The following is a 23,174-nucleotide window of genomic DNA, read 5'->3' on the forward strand; positions in this document are numbered from 1 at the left end:
CAGTTCACTAATAAATTATGTGTGATACAGGACCGAACTACGAGAATGCTGATTGGAGCGGGTGAGCAGCGAGAGGGACTCTATTATTTCCGGAGCATTGCATCAGCAAGAGCAATGAAGACTACAGAGAGCAAGACGTGTGATATTTGGCATCAAAGGTTAGGGCATCATTCTCATAAAATTGTTAAGTTGTTGCCTTTTGTTAGTACTAAAAATAATAAGGATGACAGTATTAAGGGTTATGATGTATGCTTCCGAGCTAAACAATGTCGAGAAGAGTTTGTTTCTAGTAATAATAAAGCATCCGATATTTTTGAGTTAATTCATTGTGATTTATGGGGTCCTTATAGAACTGCAGCTTCTTGTGGTGCTCATTATTTCTTGACAGTAGTAGATGATTTTTCTAGAGGTGTTTGGATTTATCTTCTGATTGATAAGACGGAAGTGGGACAAGTTCTTCAAAATTTTTTTGCTATGGTTCAAAGGCAATTTAACAAACCTGTTAAAGTGATTCGTACCGACAATGGGACTGAGTTTGTCTGCTTGGCTAGTTATTTTGCTCAGCATGTTATTATTCATCAAACCACTTGTGTCGGGACCTCTCAACAAAACGGGAGGGTTGAACGCAAACACCGCCACATACTCAATGTTGCCCGAGCATTGCGTTTTCAAGCTAGCATGCCTATTGATTTTTTGGGGGAATGTGTATTGACCGCATGTTATTTGATCAATCGGACACCGTCCATTCTGTTGAAGGGAAAGACTCCCTATGAAGTTTTATTTGGGCGACCTCCTTCTTATGATAATGTGCGAGTTTTTGGTTGCTTGGCATATACGCACAATCATGGACTTGGAGGGGATAAATTTGTCAGTCGAAGCAGACAGTGTGTTTTTGTTGGGTATCCTTTTGGAAAGAAAGGATGGAGCTTGTATGACTTAGAGTCCGACACGTTCTTTGCATCAAGAGATGTTACTTTTTTAGATGATGAATTTTCCCTTATGCATGCAAGGAAGATGAACAGCCAAACAAAGCACAAGGCCAATTTCATTGTGGAATAGGTGAGACAGATGAGGTGTTGGTGCCGTCCACTTATTTACCAGGACAAGCAAATGGCGAGATGGAGATTGACCAGCAAAGCGAACTTGCTGAAGAAGGAGTCCTGTAGAAGAAGGAACCCGCATCGACCCGAATGCAAATGTTGGTGAACCCATGCATTCTTGTGATGCCACCACAGAAAATGTAAGCGGAGACAGTCCTGACGTAAGGGGGGGGGGGTGGCGATGTTGAGCAACAACAACACTCTAGATTTCATTTGGGGTGTGGGCATCGACAGAAATAGCAGTCCACAAGGTTGAGAGATTATGTGTTTCACACCACACAGCGATTGATTCCCTCTCCGCATCCCTTTGCAAGCTCACTCGGCCAATCACATTCTGCAGGTAGTTCTTATCCCATAGATAACTATGTGAACTGTAACAATTTTTCTTGTCGACATCATGCTTTTTTGGCAGCTATTACTATAGGAGTTGAACCTACTTCTTTGCCATCCGGAAAACGAGCCATAGGATACAAATGGGTGTATCGAATCAAGTATAACGCTGATAGGATAGTGGAAAGATACAAAGCCCGTCTCGTGATTTTTGGGAACAAGCAGGTTGATGGATTTGATTATAATGAAACTTTTGCCCCAATTGCAAAAATGGTTACTGTCCGTACCTTTCTTGCAGTCGCAGCAGCTAGAAATTGGGAGCTTCATCAAATGGACATACATTATGCATTCTTGCATGGTGACATTCATGAGGAAGTCTGCATGCGAATGCCTCCTGGTTTTCAGTCAGATAAACCAGGTATGGTGTATCGGTTGCGAAAATCTCTGTATGGATTGAAACAAACACCGAGATGTTGGTTTGCTAAATTAACCACAACCTTGAAGACATATGGGTTTCGGCAATCATGTTCAAATTACTCCCTATTCACCTTTCGTCGAGACATGGTGCATGTGCTTGTTCTCGTGTATGTGGACAACATTATCATGTCAGGTAATGATCATATGGCAATTCAAGTCTTTAAGAAATATTTAAGTGACTACTTCCATATGAAAGACTTGGGACCATTGAAATATTTTTTGGGCATTGAAGTTGCCCGAGACTCAACAGGAATTTTTTAGTCTCAACGAAAGTATGCTTTGGATATTATCTCTGAAGTTGGATTACTTGGTGCAAAACCTGCTCCTTTTCCTCTGGAGCAGAATCACAATCTCGCCTTGAGAGATGGGCCTCTCTTATCTGATCCTAAGTGATACAGGCGCTTGGTGGACAGGCTTATTTATCTCTTAGCAACTCGTCCAGAGTTGTCTTATTGGGTGCATGTTCTGTCCCAATTTATGCAACAACCGCAAGAAAGACATTGGGAGGTTGCATTGCGAGTGGTGCACTACTTGAAAGGAAATCCTGGTCAAGGAATTCTCTTGCGTTCAGATTGTGACTTGTAGTTATATGCATGGTGTGATTCAGACTGGGCAAGCTATCCTTTGTCCCGACGTTCTCTGTCTGGATGATTTATTTTGCTTGGGAAATCGCCGATTTCCAGGAAAACTAAGAAACAACACACTGTGACTCATTCTTCAGCGGAAGCAGAGTATCGTTCTATGGCCACGACCACGTGTGAATTAAAATGGCTGAAGGGATTGTTATTGGCTCTTGAAGTTACGCATTCAAACCCAATGCGATAATATTGTGATAGTCAGGCAGCCTTGCATATTGCAGAAACCCGGTGTTTCATGAGCGTACAAAACATATTGAAGTTGATTGCCATTTTGTACGTGATGAGATTTAAAATGCTTACATTTGTTCTGCTTATGTGTCGACTACCGTTCAGCTGGCTGACATTTTTACAAAGTCACTAGGTTGCAGAGAATTTGAATACTTTCTCCGCAAGTTGGGCATTCACAATCTACATGCTCCAACTTGAGGGGGGGTGTTAGGATTAGGAGTCCGCTCACGTATATATCCTCTTTGTATATATCTTCTTTCCTTATCATGAATAGTTCAGATAGGATAGGAAAGATTGAGTCCCTGTAAACTTGGGAGTTCTAGTTGCCATAAGCTTAGGAGTTCGGTGGTTGTATTCATGTATATATATTTGAATTCTCAATGAATAATTGATAGAAAAGGATAAACCAGAAAAGCTCTAGTTTAACATTTTTCCTATAAACTAATAATAAACCCTTTGATCGATTGATCGAGAGTGTGACAGAGATGAGGGGGAGTCATTAGTAATACTGAAGAGTGAAGAACAAGATTTGCCACCAGGAAGCAGATACTTTGTAGCCACTACCACTTTTCCTCCTCAAAGTGGCCAATATAGATCTCTCGGGCGATACAAAGTGAGAGCACAGGAGAACCATCGTAGTCTCGTTCGACTGCTTGGATGTTGTGTTGAGCTAGAACAGCCCCTCATGGTCTACGAATACATACCCAACGGGACCCTTTACGAGCATCTACATGGTCTTCATCCTGGCGGGCGGTCAAAGCTCACCTGACGCCGGCGGCTCAGCATTGCTCTTTCGGTTTTTCTCACTAAAATAGGGACTCCGCCCCTTTCTCTTTTATTTTTAATGTTAAATCAGGGGCGGAGCTCCATTCTTCTTCTTCTTCTTCTTTATGTACAACTTGCACAAAAACAGGGGCTCCGTCATCCAGGAGGTGGTCATGGTGTTCCTTGGTTTCTAGAAAGAGGTTAGAGGTAGATCCAGAGAAGTGATTTGGGTGATTAGCGAAGAATTAGAGACATCAAGGTGATCATGGTGTTCCGTCATCCGGGAGATGGCCGTAGTTATTGCAATTGTTACTGGGTGATGGTGTTCCAATAACAACAGTAAATAATAAGGGTATTTTAGGAAATTTAAAATAAATAATACTCACTTGATGTCAAATGTTAATGACAAGTAAAGTGTTAGACAATTGTCAGCAAATTTAAGGATAGCGCAAGATAATATCTAAATATTAAGAATACTGTTTGTCAATTTCATGAACAACAGGAATAGTTTAAGAGATTTTCCTTTATTATTATTATTATTATTATTATTATTATTATTATTAAGAAAAGTTGGCAAGTCTAGAAAACTTATAAAGCAGAAATTCTTCTTTCCTGTTTTTTGGTTGGGCGTGTAGTTTGGATGTGAAGGAAGATTGAAGTTTGGTGCGAATTGAAACTGGGTCACTTTCATCTCTCCTCTTTTCAGGTAAGTTTTTGGTGGTTGGATGGTTACTGAGCCCACTCCCAGTTGGTGTTTCTCTTGTCTTGCTGCAGTGAAAAAGGTCCCATGCTGAGTCATTTCCACGAATCCACCAACTCAAAATTGGCCCCTTTCTTTCTGGTTTCGGTGATTATCCATTTTTTTTTCTACGCAAAAGTTTCTTTTTTTCTGAAAACCAAGAAACAAAAGGCAAGCTCTTTGATGGCATCCGTCCTCAAATAATCTACTTCTCCCTAGATTTCCATAACGACCCTACGTGCTACGTGGGAAAGCCAGAATTCCCCACCCAAAGTGGGTGTTTGTTTTTCAACTTTTCATCGGGAGTGGGAAAAGGACTGGTCGAGCTACGAAAATGGAGGAGATTCCAGAGTATCTATCGATAAAACAGAGAGGTTAAACTTACTGAATTTAACAGATCTCACCGGATATCAATATCCAGCTTTCACGTCAAGAGCCGAGATATCGAGCGGTTTCATGTAGGTGTCAGAAAGATCCGGAAATGTCCTGAGAGAGCCCCACCAGAGTTGGGGGAGTGACTCAATGAGGATTAGGATGATGGAACATTGGGCCCTGTGTGACAGAGAAAGTTGTTTAAGCTTTAGGGTTTGCAATTTTGATCCCCAAAAAGAAAAAGAAAAAGAAAAATAAAACCATAAAAATAATGGCTTTCTACCTTATAGCAACAGTCCACGTGATGCCGACCTTTTTGATTTTAACCTCGAAATCCTTGACACCCAAATGGGTTAGGTGATGATAAAGAAAACGATAAATCCATCCCTCTTTTGCTCTTCTTCTTGTCTTCATCAACCCTACTACCTCTCCGTTTTCTATAAATCTGCCCACCCTCTTCCATCCACACTCCCCTTTTTCTCTGTTTCTCAGCCCCTTTAAGTTGGAGATAGAAATACAAAACAAAAAGAAAGATTCTAAGTACAAGAGAGCAAGAGTGAGTAAAACTAGAAGAATAGAGGTTGGGTAGTGGTGCTACATGTGCTTTGGAATCAAAATGCTACTTTACAAGTATCTATAATCAATTCCCTCCAGAGGTCACATTATATAAAAACATATTCACTCTTTTCCTCCTTAGATCTCTCCCTCACTTTCTTCTCATTTCCACGGTTTGTTGAGATAATTGGGTGCTGTGTCTTAGTTTCTGATCTGTGATTCACATAGGAAATGGGCGAAGAGACAAAAAAGGTAATGCGGCTAATTCCTTGTTTAATTTGCCTCGCATGTGTACATTACGTGGGCCTTTATTTCATCAATGTTTTTGCAGTCTTGGGGCTAATTGATTCTGATTTTCTCTTGCTCTTGACATTGGGCAGGAAGAAGGCAAGGCAGAGGAGAAGACAGAGGAGAAGAAAGAAGAAGAAAAGAGTGAAGAGAAGAAAAGTGAGAATGTGGAAGAAAAGAAAGAGGAGACTAAGCCACCATCACCAGTAATTTTGTTTGTAGATTTGCATTGTGTAGGATGTGCAAAGAAGGTAGAAAGGTCCATAATGAAATTCAGAGGTATATATATAAAATATATATCTTCTTTCTACGTCTTCCCTCCCAGATAGTCCAATATTAATTACATAAATTCTGTCTCTAGTTAACACATTTTGATTGAGTGTTGGACACTGCACAGGAGTTGAAGAGGTTGTCATGGATATGGCACAGAACCAAGTAACAATAAAGGGGATAGTAGAGCCCCAAGCTGTGTGCACCAGAATACAGAAAAAGACTAAGAGAAGAGCCAAGATCCTGTCCCCGTTACCTGCAGCTGAGGGAGAACCTGTGCCAGAAGTCGTTACTTCTCAATCCCAGGTACCTTTGTTTTTCTTTACTTTGAAGTGTTGAAGAATGAAGATGAAAAACAATCCCAGCCCCCTGCAGGTATCGTAATTTGTTTGTTTCATCATTCATCAGGTTAGTGGATTGACGACGGTAGAACTGAATGTGAACATGCATTGCGAGGCCTGTGCTGAGCAGCTGAAGAGAAAGATACTCAAAATGAGAGGTGGGTTCATGCATACTCATCATATCACATTGCAAGCAATAGATAAAAGAAGATGATGTATTTTTTGTTTTGCTGGGTTGGTTCTACTTATGCAAGCTTATCTTGATCATATCATATATTTATGTGGCACAGGGGTGCAAACAGCGGAGACAGAGCTGAGCACAGGAAAGGTGACAGTAACCGGAACCATGGATGCTGATCGCCTCGTCGACTATGTATACAAAAGGACCAAAAAGCAGGCTCGAATCGTACCACAACCGGAACCACCTGTCAGCGAAAAGAAAGAAGAGGGGGAAAAGCCGGTAGAAGAAGTAGCGGCAAAGGCCGATGAGGAAAAGGCAGAGAGCGGCAACGGGGAGAAAAATGAGAACAACGGCAAGGAAGGAAAGGAGGAGGGTGGGGGTGGCGGTGAAAACAAGGAAGAGGGAAAGGAGGGAGGAGGAGGAGAGGAGAACAATAACAACGAGGAAATAATGAAGAGAATGATGTACTATTATCCTCAACTATACGTCATCGAGCGGGTCCCACCCCCCCAACTCTTCAGTGATGAGAATCCAAACGCCTGTTGTATCACATGATGAGAATGTAATTAATGTCTGTGTGTGTACATTTATATATAATCTACAAATTTTACATATAACATAATAAGAGGGCATAAGAGAATGGAAATGCATGGGAATTTGTTTAATATATAATAAGAGAATGTAATGTTGTGTATGTACTCCGTCCTACTTTCCTAGTCCATAGTAGGAGTTTAATGAAAGGCCAAAAGCCATGGACAATGGGGATTTTGGGGACTTAATTGGTGCCTGTTTGGAAGGGTTTTCACACACTGGTGAAGTTATGTTTGGTGAAAAACCTAAAAAAGAAAATATACGCTTTTTTTAGCTGAGAAATCTATTTTTGATAGTTTTTTTTTTGAAGTGTTCAATCAATGCTGAAGTCCTTATAAACAGGTATTTCGTCACTAAATAACTTTGAATTTGAAGCAACAAGTAAGGGTGCAAATTGGGTTGATCTAAATTGGTATTTTACATTATTTCAGATTCAGGACTTTGGGCCAGATCCATTCAAATGCCCAAATTGCTGCAGCCCTAGCCATGACTACAACTGTAGAAGGATGTGAAACCATGAGTTTCAAAATTGAGCTCCCCAAGTCCGACTCCACTCCCACACACATGACACATCCCATGGCCACGCTTTGATCAGTTTTTACGACATAAACATGCATGCTAATTAAGTCTGCTAACCTGTGTCTGTATATATTAATTAAAGTCAAACATGAAACAACAACCCACGCTACATAAACACAACATAAGCTCATCCAACTACAACACATCAGACATGCATGGCACAACACACACAACACAGAGTGTGATTGATTGGGAGCTACCACCTAACTCAACTTAAAAGAATTTATTTATTAGAGTGGAGTGATATTGAATTCAGATTTCAGAGCAGAGTGGTGCAATCTCTTTGATAAACGCACCCCTACCCCAATCTCACAAATCCAATGTCCAAAGGACGCCGTGACGTTGGGTTCAATTGGATGTGGATGTTACACTTGACAAAATGCAAAGCAGCTTTGAATTTAAGTTGAAGACAACTGGAACCGGCTTTATCGAAATTCAGAAAAGGGAAGGCTGTGTTTTTAACTTTCAATGCAAAATCACCACTCAATCACCCGTTTCGATAAAGAGCCTCAACTCTCTCTGAATTTTTTTTCCTGAAAACTCTTTTTAAATTTGATAATTACAATCACCTCCTTTCAACTTTTTAATACAGGTGCAAGTATTAGAAATTTAGAATTTTATATCCAAAATACCTATACAATTATTATTAAGTCTGGTTACTAAAAAACAATACAAATTTATGAACAACAACAAAAAAAAATAAAGAAAATAAAAAATAATACAAATTTATAAATAACAACAAAAAATAAACAAAATATAGAGTTATAGCTTTACCTTTAAGCAAATGACATAAATGATAAATTTGAGAAATACAACAATTTCAAAGAAGAGATCGGAAGGGTTTGGAATAATAATTTATATAAACTAGACCTGTTCATGGGCTGGGCTGGGCTGGGCCGGGCTCAGGCCAGACTTTTACCCATCATTAATGGAAATACGCTAGGCCCGAGTCCGAGCCCGAAGCCCGACCTAATAAAAAAAGTTACAATTTTCCCTATTCAAATTAGAATTAAAAATTCAGATGTTTTTTTTCCTATTTAAATGAACAATGGGCCTACAAGATGGTTTTTTTTCCCTTTCTTTTACGTTTTAAAACACAGTTTTACATTCTTAAATCAAAAAGTTTATTCAAATGGACATAATCACATAACCCATTTTAAGTCTAATTTTAGGTCGGGTCGGGCCGGGCTATTTTGACAAAACCCGAACCCAGCTCGAATTTATTATGGGCCGAGCTTTTTGGCCCAAGTTTAAGCCTATGGGCCTATAAACATGTTCAAACCCGTCCGGGGCCTGGGCGACCCATCGGGCCACCCAGCCCATGAACAGGTCTAATATAAACATTTTGGTCAAAAGTGATTGAAAGGGTATATTAGACATTTTATGTCTCTTTCTAGAGGACTCTAACTGGAGGGTTAACTATTTTAAAAAATTTAGGGGAAGTGAATGCAATTATTTAATTTTAAGGAAAATTTCAAAAATTATGAGAAGATTAAAGCAATTTATCCCAAAACGTGGCGGTTGATTTCCTTCGGTCTATGCAAGACTATGATGACTGTTCGGATGGATTTTGCTCGGATTGAATCCGATCTCAGAGTGTGGGAGTTGGGAACTTTAACCTCATTTCATTTTACGAGGCGTCCAAACTCAACTTGGACCATAACTGATAAAAAGGAGTTTACGGGGACCACCACCAACAATGTGGCATTCTAAAGTCCCATTCTCACTCTGGTTCTGGAATCTGGATCGCCCAATTACTCTTTTTGCATGATTCTCTTTAACCTCATTTTGCTATTTAAAAAATAGGATTAAATATAAAAACCTCCTACCAAGTTTCTGACAACGATAAAAATCTTCCTTTTAGCTTTTCTTTAAGCTCGGTTTGTTTGTTATACAAACATTGAATCAGGGTATTTATGTATCATAGTTTGTATTTGTAAGTATTTGTTTGATATGTAAAAATGTAATAATTAAGAAATTAAAAATATATTTTATTGCATCTATTTTTTGGATATAATTTTGTATTTTTTTGATAATTTTATTTTTTTATCAAAATTAAGGCATTGGATTATAAGGTAGTTGAATCATTTAATGATAGGGCTTATGCTTTGCACTGATTTCAAACAAATAAGATGAATACAAAAGCGGTTTAAAAATATGAACAATATTAGCATTCATGAATTGCAAAAAAGATAATTATGCAGAGTAGATATTTGTATTTGCATCGCAATTAAACACAACCTTAACAAAAACCTCCCATAACTTTTGAAAAATCAACAAATACCTCCCTTCCATCACTGGCCTGGATAAAAGACGTTAGACTGATGCATCAAAATTTTCCAAATACCCATTTTATCCATTTGTCGTTTTCTTCATACTCTTTCTTTGCCGTTTTTTTCCTCTTTCAATCTCCCATCATTCAAACTCTATTGACTCATCCAGTTGGCTCCTGTTACTCCATTTCTTTAATTCATTATTATTCTTAATAGCTATTCACTTCAATAGCAGGGAAGAGCAATTTGCTAAGAGGAATTAAAAAGTAAAAAAAAAAATAAAACTAAAAATAGGCCAACATCTATAGACCTTCGTAGTTTACACCAGACGGAGAAAGAGTAGCAGCGGACCCATCCATCCATGCTAGGGCTACTAAACCAACTCCCCAGAAAATTAAATTCCTTTCCATGCTCTGTTTTTAGCGTTGAGATACACTCACACTTTTCTCAGAATCAGAACTGACATGAAAAAACGACCAAACCAAGTAAAGGAGTCATGTCATCTGAAATTAGATCCATTGAACAACCATAACATCATCAAAAAGTGAACAAGCGCCATAAAAGAGCTCTTAATCCAAACCCAGATGGAAAACCCACATTTCTATTAAAGGAAAAATATCATCTTTGCCTTTTTTTTTTTTTTTCTTCAAACGAGTCAGCATCCTATCGCGATCGACACCCTTGTGCGAGAATTTCTGTTATTCGCATAAGAACTCATAAACCGTGACGAAATTCACTCCCAAAACCACCATTTCAGTAGGGAGAAGATGAAAAGAAAAATAACTTTCCCAAAGAAACTGTCAGAAACAAATCCAAATCAGAGCCAAGATGCCAGAAACACAGTTCCAAGAAATTCCGAGCTCAAATATGGAGAATCGAGTAAGAAATATTGATTGATTGCAATCAAACTCCTCAGTCTGAGCACCATTTCAACAGAAACAAAGGAGAAAATAAAGAGAATTTTTTTAGAGAATGAAGGTAGCAACCAAACAAGCAAAGCGCCCATCACCTGTAAAATTCTGAAATCCTAGAGATCGGAAGACACAGGGTTTGATTTCTATCCATTTTAACCAATCCCCACATATTCCATGTGAGTATAAACGGCAGTGGAGATTGAAACTTCCTCTATGGTATTTTACGATCTTTTTAAATGATTTTCTACGGATAATTTCGTAAATGTAAATGCTTTCTATCCGGTCAGTGACGAAAGGGAAGTTTTTGTCAATTTTTTAAAAATCTAAGGAAGCTTTTTGTTAAAGTGAATCTAAAAGAGAGGCTTTTATGATTGTGAGAAATTTCATGGGAGGCTTTTGTATTTTACCCTAAAGAACCCCATGCGCATGATTTTTCTTTATCTTTTTAATAAAACAACTAATATAGAGTCTGGATTTCCTGCTCACACAAACTCTATTCACGTCTACCCACATAACATCGTAGCCACTCATGGAGAACATCTCATCCTCCTACATAGTATTATGCGGGGGGAGATGTTCCTAATTCACGAGGATAGTGTGTTGTGGGTAAACATAGGCAGAATTCTCATGGATAGGAGATCCAGACTCTTTTTTTTTTTATTGGTGAAAGAGATCTGGACTCACTAACATAAGTGAAAGATTTGGCAATTTGCCATGACTCTAGATCTCATACCCACACCTACCCACAAAACACTACCTCCCTGTGTTTGGAACTTCTCCTCATGCATAATAACATGTAAGAGCATGAGATGTTTCCCATGTGTGGTAGAGGCATTGTGGGTTTTACAATTATGAATAAAATCAGGTTAGACAACCACATGATGCTTTATATTGAACAAGCAAACCTTGTTATGTTATGTATTACCTAATTGGTATTTCTTTCTGTATGATTGGATGTGCAAATTGATGGTGCACGATTTGGCAGGTGACTCGGATGCTGAGTTGAAAGTTTTCCTTTGTCGGTGGCCAAGCCAAGTTTGACTGAGTTAGGTCTGACCAAGCTACGTAATCCTGTAAGAGAAAGGTGTTAGAGTGCTTGAGTTGTTTTTACCTAGGGTGGGCACTTCGATGCTTAAGTCAGCAAAGAGTTATTTAGAATCTAAAAAGATTAGAGAGTGCGAGAGCTTAATCGCGCATACCTTCTTTAAGGGGAATGATGCTTTTATATAGGTGTGAGGGATTAGAGACTTTCTGTAATGGGTCCTAAATTCCCGAAGAACCATTTCTGCTAAGTTGGGAGAGAGCACATACGTTGGTTATTTAATCTGCGTAGAGGGCTGAGGTCCGTCCGATTGATCCTAATGCGCGTGATACAAGTAGGTCGTCTTAACGGTCGAGCATTAATACTCCGAAAGACTCTGTGTGATAACGGATCTATGTAACAAGTTAGCGAGCACGCTTTGTAGGTCGTCGATCATACCCGTCTTGGCTCGGCCGGTCCTTAAGGGAGGTCACTCCTTGTTTGAAGGACTTTCAGGTCGGCCAGGCCGAGGTACCTTAGGTTGGCATTGGACGAGGTGCTCCTAATTGACCTGCCGTTGTGATCTGCTTACTCAACTCCGAGGTATCACTTGGAAGCTACGTGTCATGATGTAATTGGGAGGACCAAATTACCCTCATCACAAATAATAAAGAAAGGAACTAAATTCCTGCAATAAACAACTATTGAGCCATAGAGACACCGATAAGTAAATAATTTAAAATTTTTAAACCTTTAAGAAAATTTCCATCCCTCTAATGCTTAAAAAATTGAAAAAAGAAAACAAATAATATCAATTATATTGATATGTACTATCGTATCAATGTTTTAATTCCTAGTCTGATTTGATTTGTCTATAAATTTAGGACAACACAAGGGTCATGGGCCATGAGTCATCCGTCATGGCAAATCTGCAGTGGGATGAATATTAAAAACAAGTGATATCTACGGGACATAATATGAAGAAATCTGTGGATGAATAACACTGCATTAAACAAAATTTTGTATCCACTTTTCATTATATGAGGCATATATGAATGAGATGTACATGTATGATGCTCACTTTTTTTCAAAAATGAAATAATTGAAGAAATAAAAAATTTGTCTCCATCTCAGAACGAAATCTAGCAAATGAGAATTTAAGTAGGAGTATCAGCATCGATCAATATATTCCATGTCAGATATGGTATTTGCATACTTCATGGCCTAGGGGCGGTTCTTACAAAGATCCAACTTTTCTTTGCCAAAGATGAAAAGACATCCTAAAGTGGCCCGACTTATCACTGAAGAAAGTTCAGAAACAGTTGTTAAAGCAAAAAATTTCTTCTTTTTGGAGTTGGTGGGTGTCTCTGTCTGTTGCCTCAACCACCACAACATTTCAACTTGGAGGAGGGTCGATCAAATGATTTGCTAATGGGAATATTTGCACTCCATACTACTCGAATAATGCTAAAACCAAAAATCACAGAAAGATCCTGCATGTGTTATATTAATTGAAGCAAATTACAAGCATTTATTTCTAAACAAGTGATCTCTATCTCTTCCGTTTTACTTTCAGAAACTCTCTTTCTGAAATTCCAACTTTAACAGGGAAGTTTTTGCTTATAACTTAGGCAACTATAAAAACCCAGCATCAAGTAATTAGTTGCTGTCCTGATTTCCAAGGGAAAGATTAGGCCATCTAAGTCAGTTACATAATTGATTATTCTCCTTAATACTTTTTGCCCTTTAATTAGTGATTACTATTCTTGTTTATTAATATAAAAATGGGGAGGTCTGCCAGAAACAGACTTTCTACGTGTACTCTCATTAAGGTGGGGTATTCCTTGCACATGTAATTGCCGGATGACATCAAAGTATATAAATAGAACATTGAATAGAATTGTTTATAAGGTTTTCTTTCCCATCTCTTACCTCTTCACATCCTCACATTCTACCCATTTATTTCACCTTGGTTGGATAACTAACTAAGAGTAGAAAATTAATGTATAAATCTTCAAGCAAAGAAAAGTAATATGAAACTAATAGAGGGTGTTCCCCACAATGAAGAATTGGATATCCCAGGCCTCCACTCCACCCCTCTTCTTATATTCCTGCCAAGAAGGAATCCTCTATCAAAGATGAGGATACGATAGTTTACAGGTATTTAACTTCTTCAATTGTTGCTATTGTCAAATTAAAAGAGAAACACATTATGCACAAATAAGAGATGGAGTATGTGCAGAGCACATATCTCGATAATTTTTCCTCATTTAGTCTGGCATATTCTAATATTCAAAATATGACTAATATATCTCCGTGCATTTAAACACCTTCAACTTGCAGAGTGACCCCTAAAAGTGCTCAACTGAGCACAAATGAAAAAAAAAAAAGAATGAGAGTCTTTCAATTAAAGAATTTCCACTCAGTGTATATGCTTTCATTGTCCACACCCCAAGCCATAAAGCTACCAAAATCCCCTCTTTTCCAGCTTGATAGTGTGTGTTTGTGCGTGTGGGACATAAAAAAACAACATTATCAGTCATTTTGTCTTCTCAAAACAAAAGCTGATTGAAAAAGAGACATAATCTTATATATCCTTACAGAAACATTGCACCTGTATAGAAGCTTGGAAGAGCCACTAAACTATTTGGGTATCAGAAGGGTCTTGATTATTGCCAATGCTCAATTTCAAAAAGAAACACTTGACACCTTTCCACAACTCCATTCCAGTATCTCCAAACCTTTGGAGAAATTTTTGTGGATTGGAGCTGTAGAAAAAGTACACTCTTTTGCTTCATAATATTTGACAACCTTATTAAGAGACCAATGCAGTGTTTAATGTTTCTTAACCCAGAGCTTGGAGTTTACAAGTAAAGCATGACCAACTTAAGTATGAGCACAATCTAGATGGTCGACCAAAAACTACCAGGGGCCAGCCATCAATTGGCTCTGGGTTGTCAGATAAATAGCTCACATTTGATAACTGCTTTGACTGTAACGTTTTAGGGGGTATTCGCCAATGTGAATGGTTTTGTTTTTTTTTTTTAAAAAAAAAAAAAACAAAAACAACTGCCACATTAGCAAAAATGTATTGTTTATTTTTTTTCTGGCAGGATAATTTTGGTTTTAAAAAACAATAGCAGTCACAACATTGGTCACCTTTTTGAAATACCAGATCTTTGTTATTTGAAAATTACAAAGCTATAGAAACCTAAAAATTCCAAAAGAATGAAAAAAAAAGAATAGTAGATGAAGAATATGAGACGACTCTTCCAAACTTTTAACCATGAAAGACAACAAGAAGGAAGAACCAGAGAAGATATAAAAGCTGATGGAAAAGCTGCCATACTTTGGACAGAGCCAACATCCAAGACCATTATTAAAATTCCAGAAGTTAATGGGAGGGGTAATTTGAGAAATTTGAAAATTTTCATAAGATCAATAGATAGTGAAAAGTAATTTCAATTTTTCATTGAACAGAATTTCCTTTTCATGTGATAATTCAGATTAGCTGGGTAATTACTAAAAATTATGAGGGGCATTTTAAGATTTTACAAGCACAGGTTGACATGTAAATAAAAATATTGGATGAGATAAACTGCTACTTATAATATACTATCAAGAAAGAGAGGGAAAATGTAATTATGCACTAGGTTTTCAAACAAATTAATTGTTGAGCATGTTTCGATACTGTCTTGGACTTGCATAACATAAAAGTATGCTGGATATGTATAGCTTACAATTATGTTTGGTTTGAAGGAAAAAGTAGGGAAAGGAAGGGAAAGGTAGGAAAACCTATACAAGGTTTGCAAAGGTTTCCCTATCTTTCCCTTCCTTTCCTTACTTTTTCCTTCAAACTAAACACAGCCTTAATGTTTCATCCTGGGATCTATACATGAATTGGATCAATCTTAAAAACTGAACTGATTTCCGTTTGGTCTGGATGGGGACCTTGATTTCCCCTTTTAAGGTTCAGTTGTCAGCACTCAGCAGTTCAAGTATTCAGGATTAGATATGGTAATCACTAATCAGATAGATGTGTCCAATCTTGTCTGTGCCCCTAAACTTTTAGGCAGCATTATCATGAGATTGCACACTTCTGAAGTATGTAATTTCCAAATTACAACAAACACGCCTATTACTTTCAAAGGTTGAAGTTCATTGACCCCTGTAATAGTTAATATGGACTTCCAGTGAAAGCAGTCCATGATCAATGGCTAATTAGGATATAAACTTTAACATCTAACTTCAGCCATCTTCTTTTAATGCAGGAAAAAAGTTTCTTGAACAAGATATATAGTGATATCATTACTCTAGCAAGTTGGGTGGAATTACAGTTAGTATTCTACTTGAACTTGAGGTTGCTGACAAGTCATAAATTGTAACAACAGTAAATCTCACACAAAGTCTGATGGGGGAATAAAAGAAGCAAATTAAAAATGGTAACTACAATTGAGATTCAAGGAACAAGCTAAAGGGAAGAGGGATTCACCAATTGCAACAAGCACAAGAAGCAATGCCTAAACAGACTGACCTGTGGATTGTCAGAGCTATAGAATAATTTCTAGACATGAAATAGACAGATGCAAAACATATGAACAGGATGAAATTGAAATAGAAGCTTTGTAATATATGGCTAACCTTAAATTCACCCATCTTCCCATCTTTACTCTGAGTTCCCTCAGGGAAGGACAGATGCCCCTTTTCTTACCAGATCAATGCAACACTTTACACAGTCCTATACTTAAGAAGCCAATAAAATGCCAATACCTCTTCCCCTTATATTTCCATAGACAATACAATCATTCTCACCAAATCAACATAAAGAAAGATGAAAATGAAAAGAATATATACCAATTGACTTCTTCTATCCATTTGCTTCAAAGGAATAGTACCCATAAGGAACATTATCCACCAACAACAGGAAGGCAAACATCCCAGTCTTGCTGATAAACGTGAAGCTTCTCCCAAGAATCAGAAGGGTAATAAAATATCTAGAAATCTCTGGTGATTGAAAACATATACAGCAGGGGTACCAGGCTTTTGCAAATTCTCCAATCCCTCAAACTCAACCCTAAAGAAAGGAAAACTGTCAAAGTTGCCCAAATCTTGGCAGTAAGATGTACTTTTGTTTGGTATTGATCGAATAGGAGCACAATAGGATGACCCACCAGCATAAATATAAAAAGGAGATTACTAAGCTGATTATTTAAGGTGAGATCAGAATTATTGGCAGCAGTCTATGGAGTAGAGAAAGCTAAAGAAATGGGGATTACTAAGCTGATTATTTAAGGTGATCCAAAAGTTAAGGAATGAATTCAGGAGATTCAAGCAGATATGTAAAGATATGATGATCCAAATAAGATGGATTAGGAGGTTTGCAAACAGTTTGGCTGATGGTCTGGCAAAGCAAAGAACTCAAAGACGCTATGTTCTGGGCAATTCCTCCAACTTTTGATCTCACTCGAAATTCTGCCAATGGAAAACATAGACAACAATTAGAAATATTAAAGAGTGAATGAAATACAATTATACTTGCTTATCAAAAAAATTTAGAAATATTAAAGAGCAAATGAAAGAATGAATTAAAAAAGAATATCGGCAAAGGGTTCAATCAAACCTGTTAATGAGTAGACAGCATCAGGAGACCCAGTTCCAGCAAGCTCTGATCTTAAAACAATGTTTTCTGGAAGGCTTATACCTGTTTTGCAAATTAATTTTATAACATGGTTTAAATTTCTCCACTTTTTGTCCAGAAAAGAGTCCCAGTTTAGATCAATATGTTTACTTGGAAAGCCTAAAAACTAAAAAGAAATTCTATCATGAGTAGAAGAATGAAAGAACCTTAAACAAGTAAGACAAATTGCACTAATCCAAAAAAAAAACCATCCTCTTTGAAGAAATGTTTACTGAACAAAGCATAAGTGCAAACATCTTGCTTACCATAACTAAACAAAGAATTTACAGATTTTATTGAAGAACCATCCTCTTTGCTAAGGCACAGAGAAAAGAATATAATAGTTGCAGCAACAAAGACACAGTATTAAAAGAGCCAGTTGAATTTCAGGAGTTGGTAGCAGTAAGAAATCCAAGAACCTCCAAAGTTTCAAAGATCACAGCTAACCAAGTAACCAGCTATGCACGGTATCTCATCCGACTATGAAATTTAACCCAAATAGGATTCAAGTTTTATTCTATCAGGTGTTCTGCATGAGAGCAGGAGTCAAAATGCTGCTTTTTGCTTAATTACTGCCATCATGGGTCTTCAAGCTTTAATTCCAATTCCATGTAAGCATTAAGAAGGTCAAAATCAATTTAAAGTTTCATAATAACCATGGAATAAGAAAATCATAATCATATAGACGGATGGGAAGTAGGAGTGGAGCCAAGAAAAAGAATAAGAAGAGAGAGAGAGAGAGAGAGAGAGAGTTCAACAAAGAAATAAAGAAAATTTTATATAGTTGTTACAGATGTGGAATGTACCAAAGTTTTTAAAGCATCGAACACTTCAAGACTGGAATTCTCAACATGTTTGTTGTCCATCTCCTAGTTGCATCACTTCAAGTAGTTGATGTGATGTTAGATGTCTTGTATTTCTAAGAGGTTGAGACCTTTACGGTGATTTTAGTCACAACTTGTTATCTTTTAGGGTTATTAGAACTTTATTTGCCATCCATTACTTATGTGTAGAACACATTAAAATATTATAAAAAAGTAACTAAAAAATGAAACTTACAAAAGGAGTGCACATTTTAAAAGTGATGTTACCCATGCCTAAAATGTTGCCCTGACTATGTGCCTAGGTACACCTTAATTTTAAAACACTACCTTCAACTCACTTCTCAGCAACCAGGGTTCTTACCCTCCAATCTCATCACCTACATTGCTACCACTTAATGCTTACAGTATTGTGGCAGCTACTATCTAAAGAGTCAATCTCATCCTCTGACCATCTGAACCAAATACCCTTACTCTCTCCCTGCTCTTTTTTAATTTCTTCTTGTTTTCCACCCAATCACACTGCGGAGATGAAAATTGTGGATTCATATCGTCTCACTATCCCATCTTTTGAGCTATTGTGCATGTCAAAGGTTTTTATTTACATTATTTCCTTTATCATTTATTAATAAAATTACTAATTTTGTCATGATCAATTTCTAATTTGGTTACTCAGATTTGTTGCCCTTGATCAATTTCTAATCTCAACAGAACACATAAATTAAGATTGAATATCATGGTTTTCAAGATCAGACCGGACCGGATGGTCAGATCGGAAAAATCAGGAATTGGTCACTGGACAGGTTCTGTTTTACCCCAGAACCGTCATTTGGCCAAAAAACCGTTGATTTAGTCAGCAAACTGCTGACTTAGACAGTCGAACCGTTTGAACCATGCAACAGTTTTTAGCTATTTTTTTTAATTTTTTTGTCAGAATGGGCCATCCGTTCAGTTCGAACGGTTGAACCATTTGACTCGGGAACCGGACCCTTAAACGGTTCATTGTCCGGTTTAATTTTAAAAACCTTATTGAATATCATATTTCATGAAATTTAATTCGATGTACAGTCCATGACTCCAGACATTTATTTTTGGCATTATACTTGCATGGATAGCAAAATGCAGACAAACTATGATGTGACACCATTTTTTTTCCTTTAACCTTCTAAAGATGTAACAAATGGTTGTACATTTAAGGTGGGGAGTAAGTGTTTGGAACTAAGTGTTTTTCCATGAATGTAAGATGACAAATAGAATGAGCGAAAACTGCCAAGTATAAGCTCATTAGATGAATAGCTATTTTAGTTATCAGTGGAGGTCTTGGCTGACATGGCACTGAGCATAGCTGAATGTTGGAACAGGATTGATTCCTGATGTAGCTGATAAGGCTTAGAGAATTTTAGATTTCAGTAGGGCTAGCAACTGAAATCTAAAAATCTGCTGGGTTATCTGGGTTTCAAGGGGCAGCAATGGAGGGACTAAGGATGCAGTTTGGTTTTATAACAGAGAAACAGATTTTGAATGCTAGCTATATGTGAAGAGAAGGGCAATAAAGTTGTATGGGAAATTAATCCATGCTGGAGATGGGTAGAGACTTATGCTATAAGCAGCATAGTAGTTACTACTTACGATACAACTGTCTACTCCAGCATACAGGAAATATTTGAGGGGATGAATGGTTAGTAAACCATGTCCAGAGTAATGCCAGAACCAAGATTCTAGCTCTTATATTTTTGTATGTAATTCAGATAATTAGATACATTTCATACCATACGGCACAATAACATTGAATTATATTGGGAAATGGAAAAGTAGCATGGAGCATAACATTGACTAGGGTAGCTGGAAAACATATAACATATCTTAGTAAAATTTAAACCCTTAATACGACTGAAAAAATCGGCATACAATCTATTTGCAATAATAATAATAATAATAATAATAATAATAATAATAACTGAAAATATTCATCCACCTATAAATATTAGCTGCAAAAGGGAAAAAAAAATCGATCATGGTCCACAGAAAGGGTTCGATCAATTATAAATATAGAATCAATAATACTGGTCATGCCTTACTACTTACTAGTGCATGTCATAACATGGGAAGTTTCATCACTGTCTAATAGGACACTCTGGATCCCTTACCCACCTGAGTTCGGATTTCCTCTCCACAAGAATTCTGTTCACGTTTATCTTAGTCATACATGGAGAATATCTCATCTCTTGCATAGTATTATGTAAGGGGAGATGTTCCCAATTTACGAAGGCTAGGATATTGTGGGTATGCATGGGCAGAGTTTTTGTAGGTAGGAGATCATCTACCCACAAACTGTTTTTTCAACCTTATCCACAGAACACTATAGTCGTGTATTGGGAACATTTCCCATGAATGATAAGGGAAATATTCCCAATGCACAACTGTAATATTTCGTGGGAAGTGATGTGGGAATAATTTGTGGGCAGCAGATCTGAACCCCTGATAAAATTTATGTGAAGATGTTCCCAATGCATGATTGGAAGTGTTGTGAGGATTAAATCCAGATACAATTCTAGTTTCTTTTTATTCAATTGCCCTGATTGGGTTGTTAATCTTGTATCTCAGGATTTGCTGGGGGCCTCTTTGTTTGATTCTTTTGGTAACCATTACAGAAACACACAATGATGGTTTATCAAAAATGTGATATGCCATAAGCCCATAGGTTGAATGTCTCATTAAAATTCAATGTGATACCATATCCTGTTTTTTTAAACCTTGATTGAAGAATGTCATTTCTGTCTTTTTTATTTTATTTTATTTTTTGTGTCCAAATTGAGCTTTAGAACAAGTCTGTATTTTAAAGCATTCCATTCATCAGATGCAATTAAAAGCATTTTACAGAAAGGGAGATAAGTGATTAAGTGAAAACCATCCTTCAAATTCAAAATATTGAATGATTAAAGATTCCCTTTTAACAAAAGTGGGTGCACCCAAATCACTCTCCTTAAACAGACCAGCATCTGTCTAACCTCTGAACCATGTAGTCCCCTTGATATTCCAACCACAATCAATAATGCTAGCCATGCCTTAATAGTGCATGTCATAACACGGGAAATTTCATCACTGTCTAATAGGAATAGTACATTCGGCAATGGGTGTTTGGTAATTCCCTTTAGATGTTTGATGGAATACCCGTATAATGTTGTCTTCACATGGACTATTGGCTAGCATTCCTCCAACAATAACATATAGGAGTGATCATTCTTACCCCAAGTTGGTTCAGCTAGCTTTCAGCTTGCATATTTTTGGGCTTGGACCTACGTTTCTTGTTCAGGCCTGGCTTCGGCATGGGTATGGGCCTGTATCAGATCCAAAAAAAAAAAATGTATTGGTCAGTCTTGAGCTCGATATTTTGGAGAATCAGGGCTGGCAATGATAACAATTTTTAGAAATGTTGATTCATTAATTGGTGTTTTAACTTTAAGCTTATTTTGGTGTAAGATAATTGTTTTTTTCTTTTAAATAATAGTTAGAATTCATCCAACTATTGAATTGAACGGTGATACCATTTGACCTGTAACCTAGTGGCTGAAATGGCTTTAGTCATATGGAACCTATACACCACTTTCAACTACCCTCAGGCAGTTAGGCCTCAGCCAAGAGCATATAAATGTCCCTTAAAAATTCAGACTTATAAAGTAAAAATGATGACACAAGTTCTATCTAGATTGTGCCTTTGTCAATTTAGTATGTACAAATTTGACAACCTTGTAATTTGCATCCACCCATAACATTACATTTCTTTTGTTTGACATGTTGAGAGGGGACCTTAGGTATAGCTATCAATGGGTCGAATCTGGTTCAGGACAGGATGAATTAGGCCCGATTATACTTGACATTAATATTATGATAATAACATTGGAGCTTCATTTTCAATAAATATAGCCTTAATAATTGATAAAACAAGTGTTTTGAATAAAAATATCTCATATACTGTATATGAAATATACCTTTCTAGGCATACAATACAACAAAAATTACAAGAAAACAAAGAAATAATCAGTGTGGGTTTTAATCGGTTTGGAACAGTGAGAACCAATCCTGACTCAATTACTGATAGGAACACAAAACATATAACCAAAACTGTCATAATCGCTTTGATCAGTTCAGTTCTTTGGATAGACTAGAACCCATCCATTGACAGCTCTAGTTTTAAGGGTTTCACAAAACAACGTTTGGCTCATCTGTTTTTCTTCTTTCTTTTGGTGAAAGGAAGTTATTGGGCCCATCAGGTTTTGGTTTTTGCTTTTCTTACAGTGAGCGTGCACATTCTTGTATCAACATCTATATTATATAAAACTGATATTTGCCTTGATCCTATTTTTGTTCATAGAGGTCTTTTACTCTTTCATCTTACTTTTACTTGCACGTGTACAATACCTGCTCTTATACTAGTAAATGACAAATTTAAATCTCCCATTTGAGTATAAAAAAAAAAAAAAAACATAACGTAAGTATGGATACCAATCTGATGAAAACCATCCAGCCTTGGAGTACAAATTTCTTCCTCACAAAATTGGTTCTCATAGTGGGACTGAATCTAGTAGGCTCAATGAGCATTTAGTAAATATTCTAACAACTGTTAAAAGTTGTTTTTAATCTTTTCAACGGTAGGTTGAGGGTATTTTAAGGGATAGGTGTCAAAAAATTTTCTAAGTATATATATTATTTATATAAATATATAACTCATATGTCTATGTTATTTATTTATTTATAAATATGTTTATATATTGCATTTTTGTAATCTTTAATAAAAATGTATATATATGGTGAAAATATTTTTTTTTATTTTTTCTGTTATATTTTCTTTTCCTTTCGGATGAGATCAGATTCGAATAACCAACATCCTTCTCAGATTCCATCATCTACGTCTAGTGAACCATCAGCTGAAGTGTCATGTCCTCCTTGATCTTCTAATCTATCTTTTGCATCAAACCAGTCCTTCAAACATATGCATATCTCCAAGCTTTCGTCA

General features: G+C 37.0%; 1 protein-coding gene and 1 long non-coding RNA gene across 2 annotated transcripts; one reads left to right on the forward strand and one right to left on the reverse strand.

Moving 5' to 3' along the window:
• The first annotated feature begins 5,055 nt into the window (after positions 1–5,055).
• Positions 5,056–7,058, forward strand: LOC104593194 (heavy metal-associated isoprenylated plant protein 9-like). The gene is made up of 5 exons (XM_010252951.3): positions 5,056–5,456; positions 5,585–5,771; positions 5,890–6,068; positions 6,171–6,261; positions 6,394–7,058. The coding sequence occupies exons 1-5, from the start codon at positions 5,436–5,438 to the stop codon at positions 6,837–6,839; spliced, it is 924 nt and encodes a 307-aa protein (XP_010251253.1). The 5' UTR covers positions 5,056–5,435; the 3' UTR covers positions 6,840–7,058.
• A 5,358-nt stretch (positions 7,059–12,416) lies between these two features.
• Positions 12,417–18,095, reverse strand: LOC104593201 (uncharacterized). The gene is made up of 3 exons (XR_734546.3): positions 17,606–18,095; positions 17,283–17,363; positions 12,417–17,134 (listed from the first exon to the last, which is right to left on the reverse strand). It is a non-coding gene; the product is annotated as an uncharacterized LOC104593201 (long non-coding RNA).
• Between the last annotated feature and the right edge of the window lie 5,079 nt (positions 18,096–23,174).

Source organism: Nelumbo nucifera, chromosome 3, assembly GCF_055504915.1.
Source record: "Nelumbo nucifera cultivar China Antique chromosome 3, China Antique-T2T, whole genome shotgun sequence".
Classification (NCBI taxonomy): domain Eukaryota; kingdom Viridiplantae; phylum Streptophyta; class Magnoliopsida; order Proteales; family Nelumbonaceae; genus Nelumbo; species Nelumbo nucifera.

Bases quoted from the DNA above. Each gene is read 5' to 3' on its own strand.
- LOC104593194 (XM_010252951.3), top strand. From the start codon at position 5,436: ATGGGCGAAGAGACAAAAAAG. The intron at 5,772-5,889 runs GTATATATATAA...GACACTGCACAG, and splicing joins GTCCATAATGAAATTCAGAG to GAGTTGAAGAGGTTGTCATG. The intron at 6,069-6,170 runs GTACCTTTGTTT...ATCATTCATCAG, and splicing joins TCGTTACTTCTCAATCCCAG to GTTAGTGGATTGACGACGGT.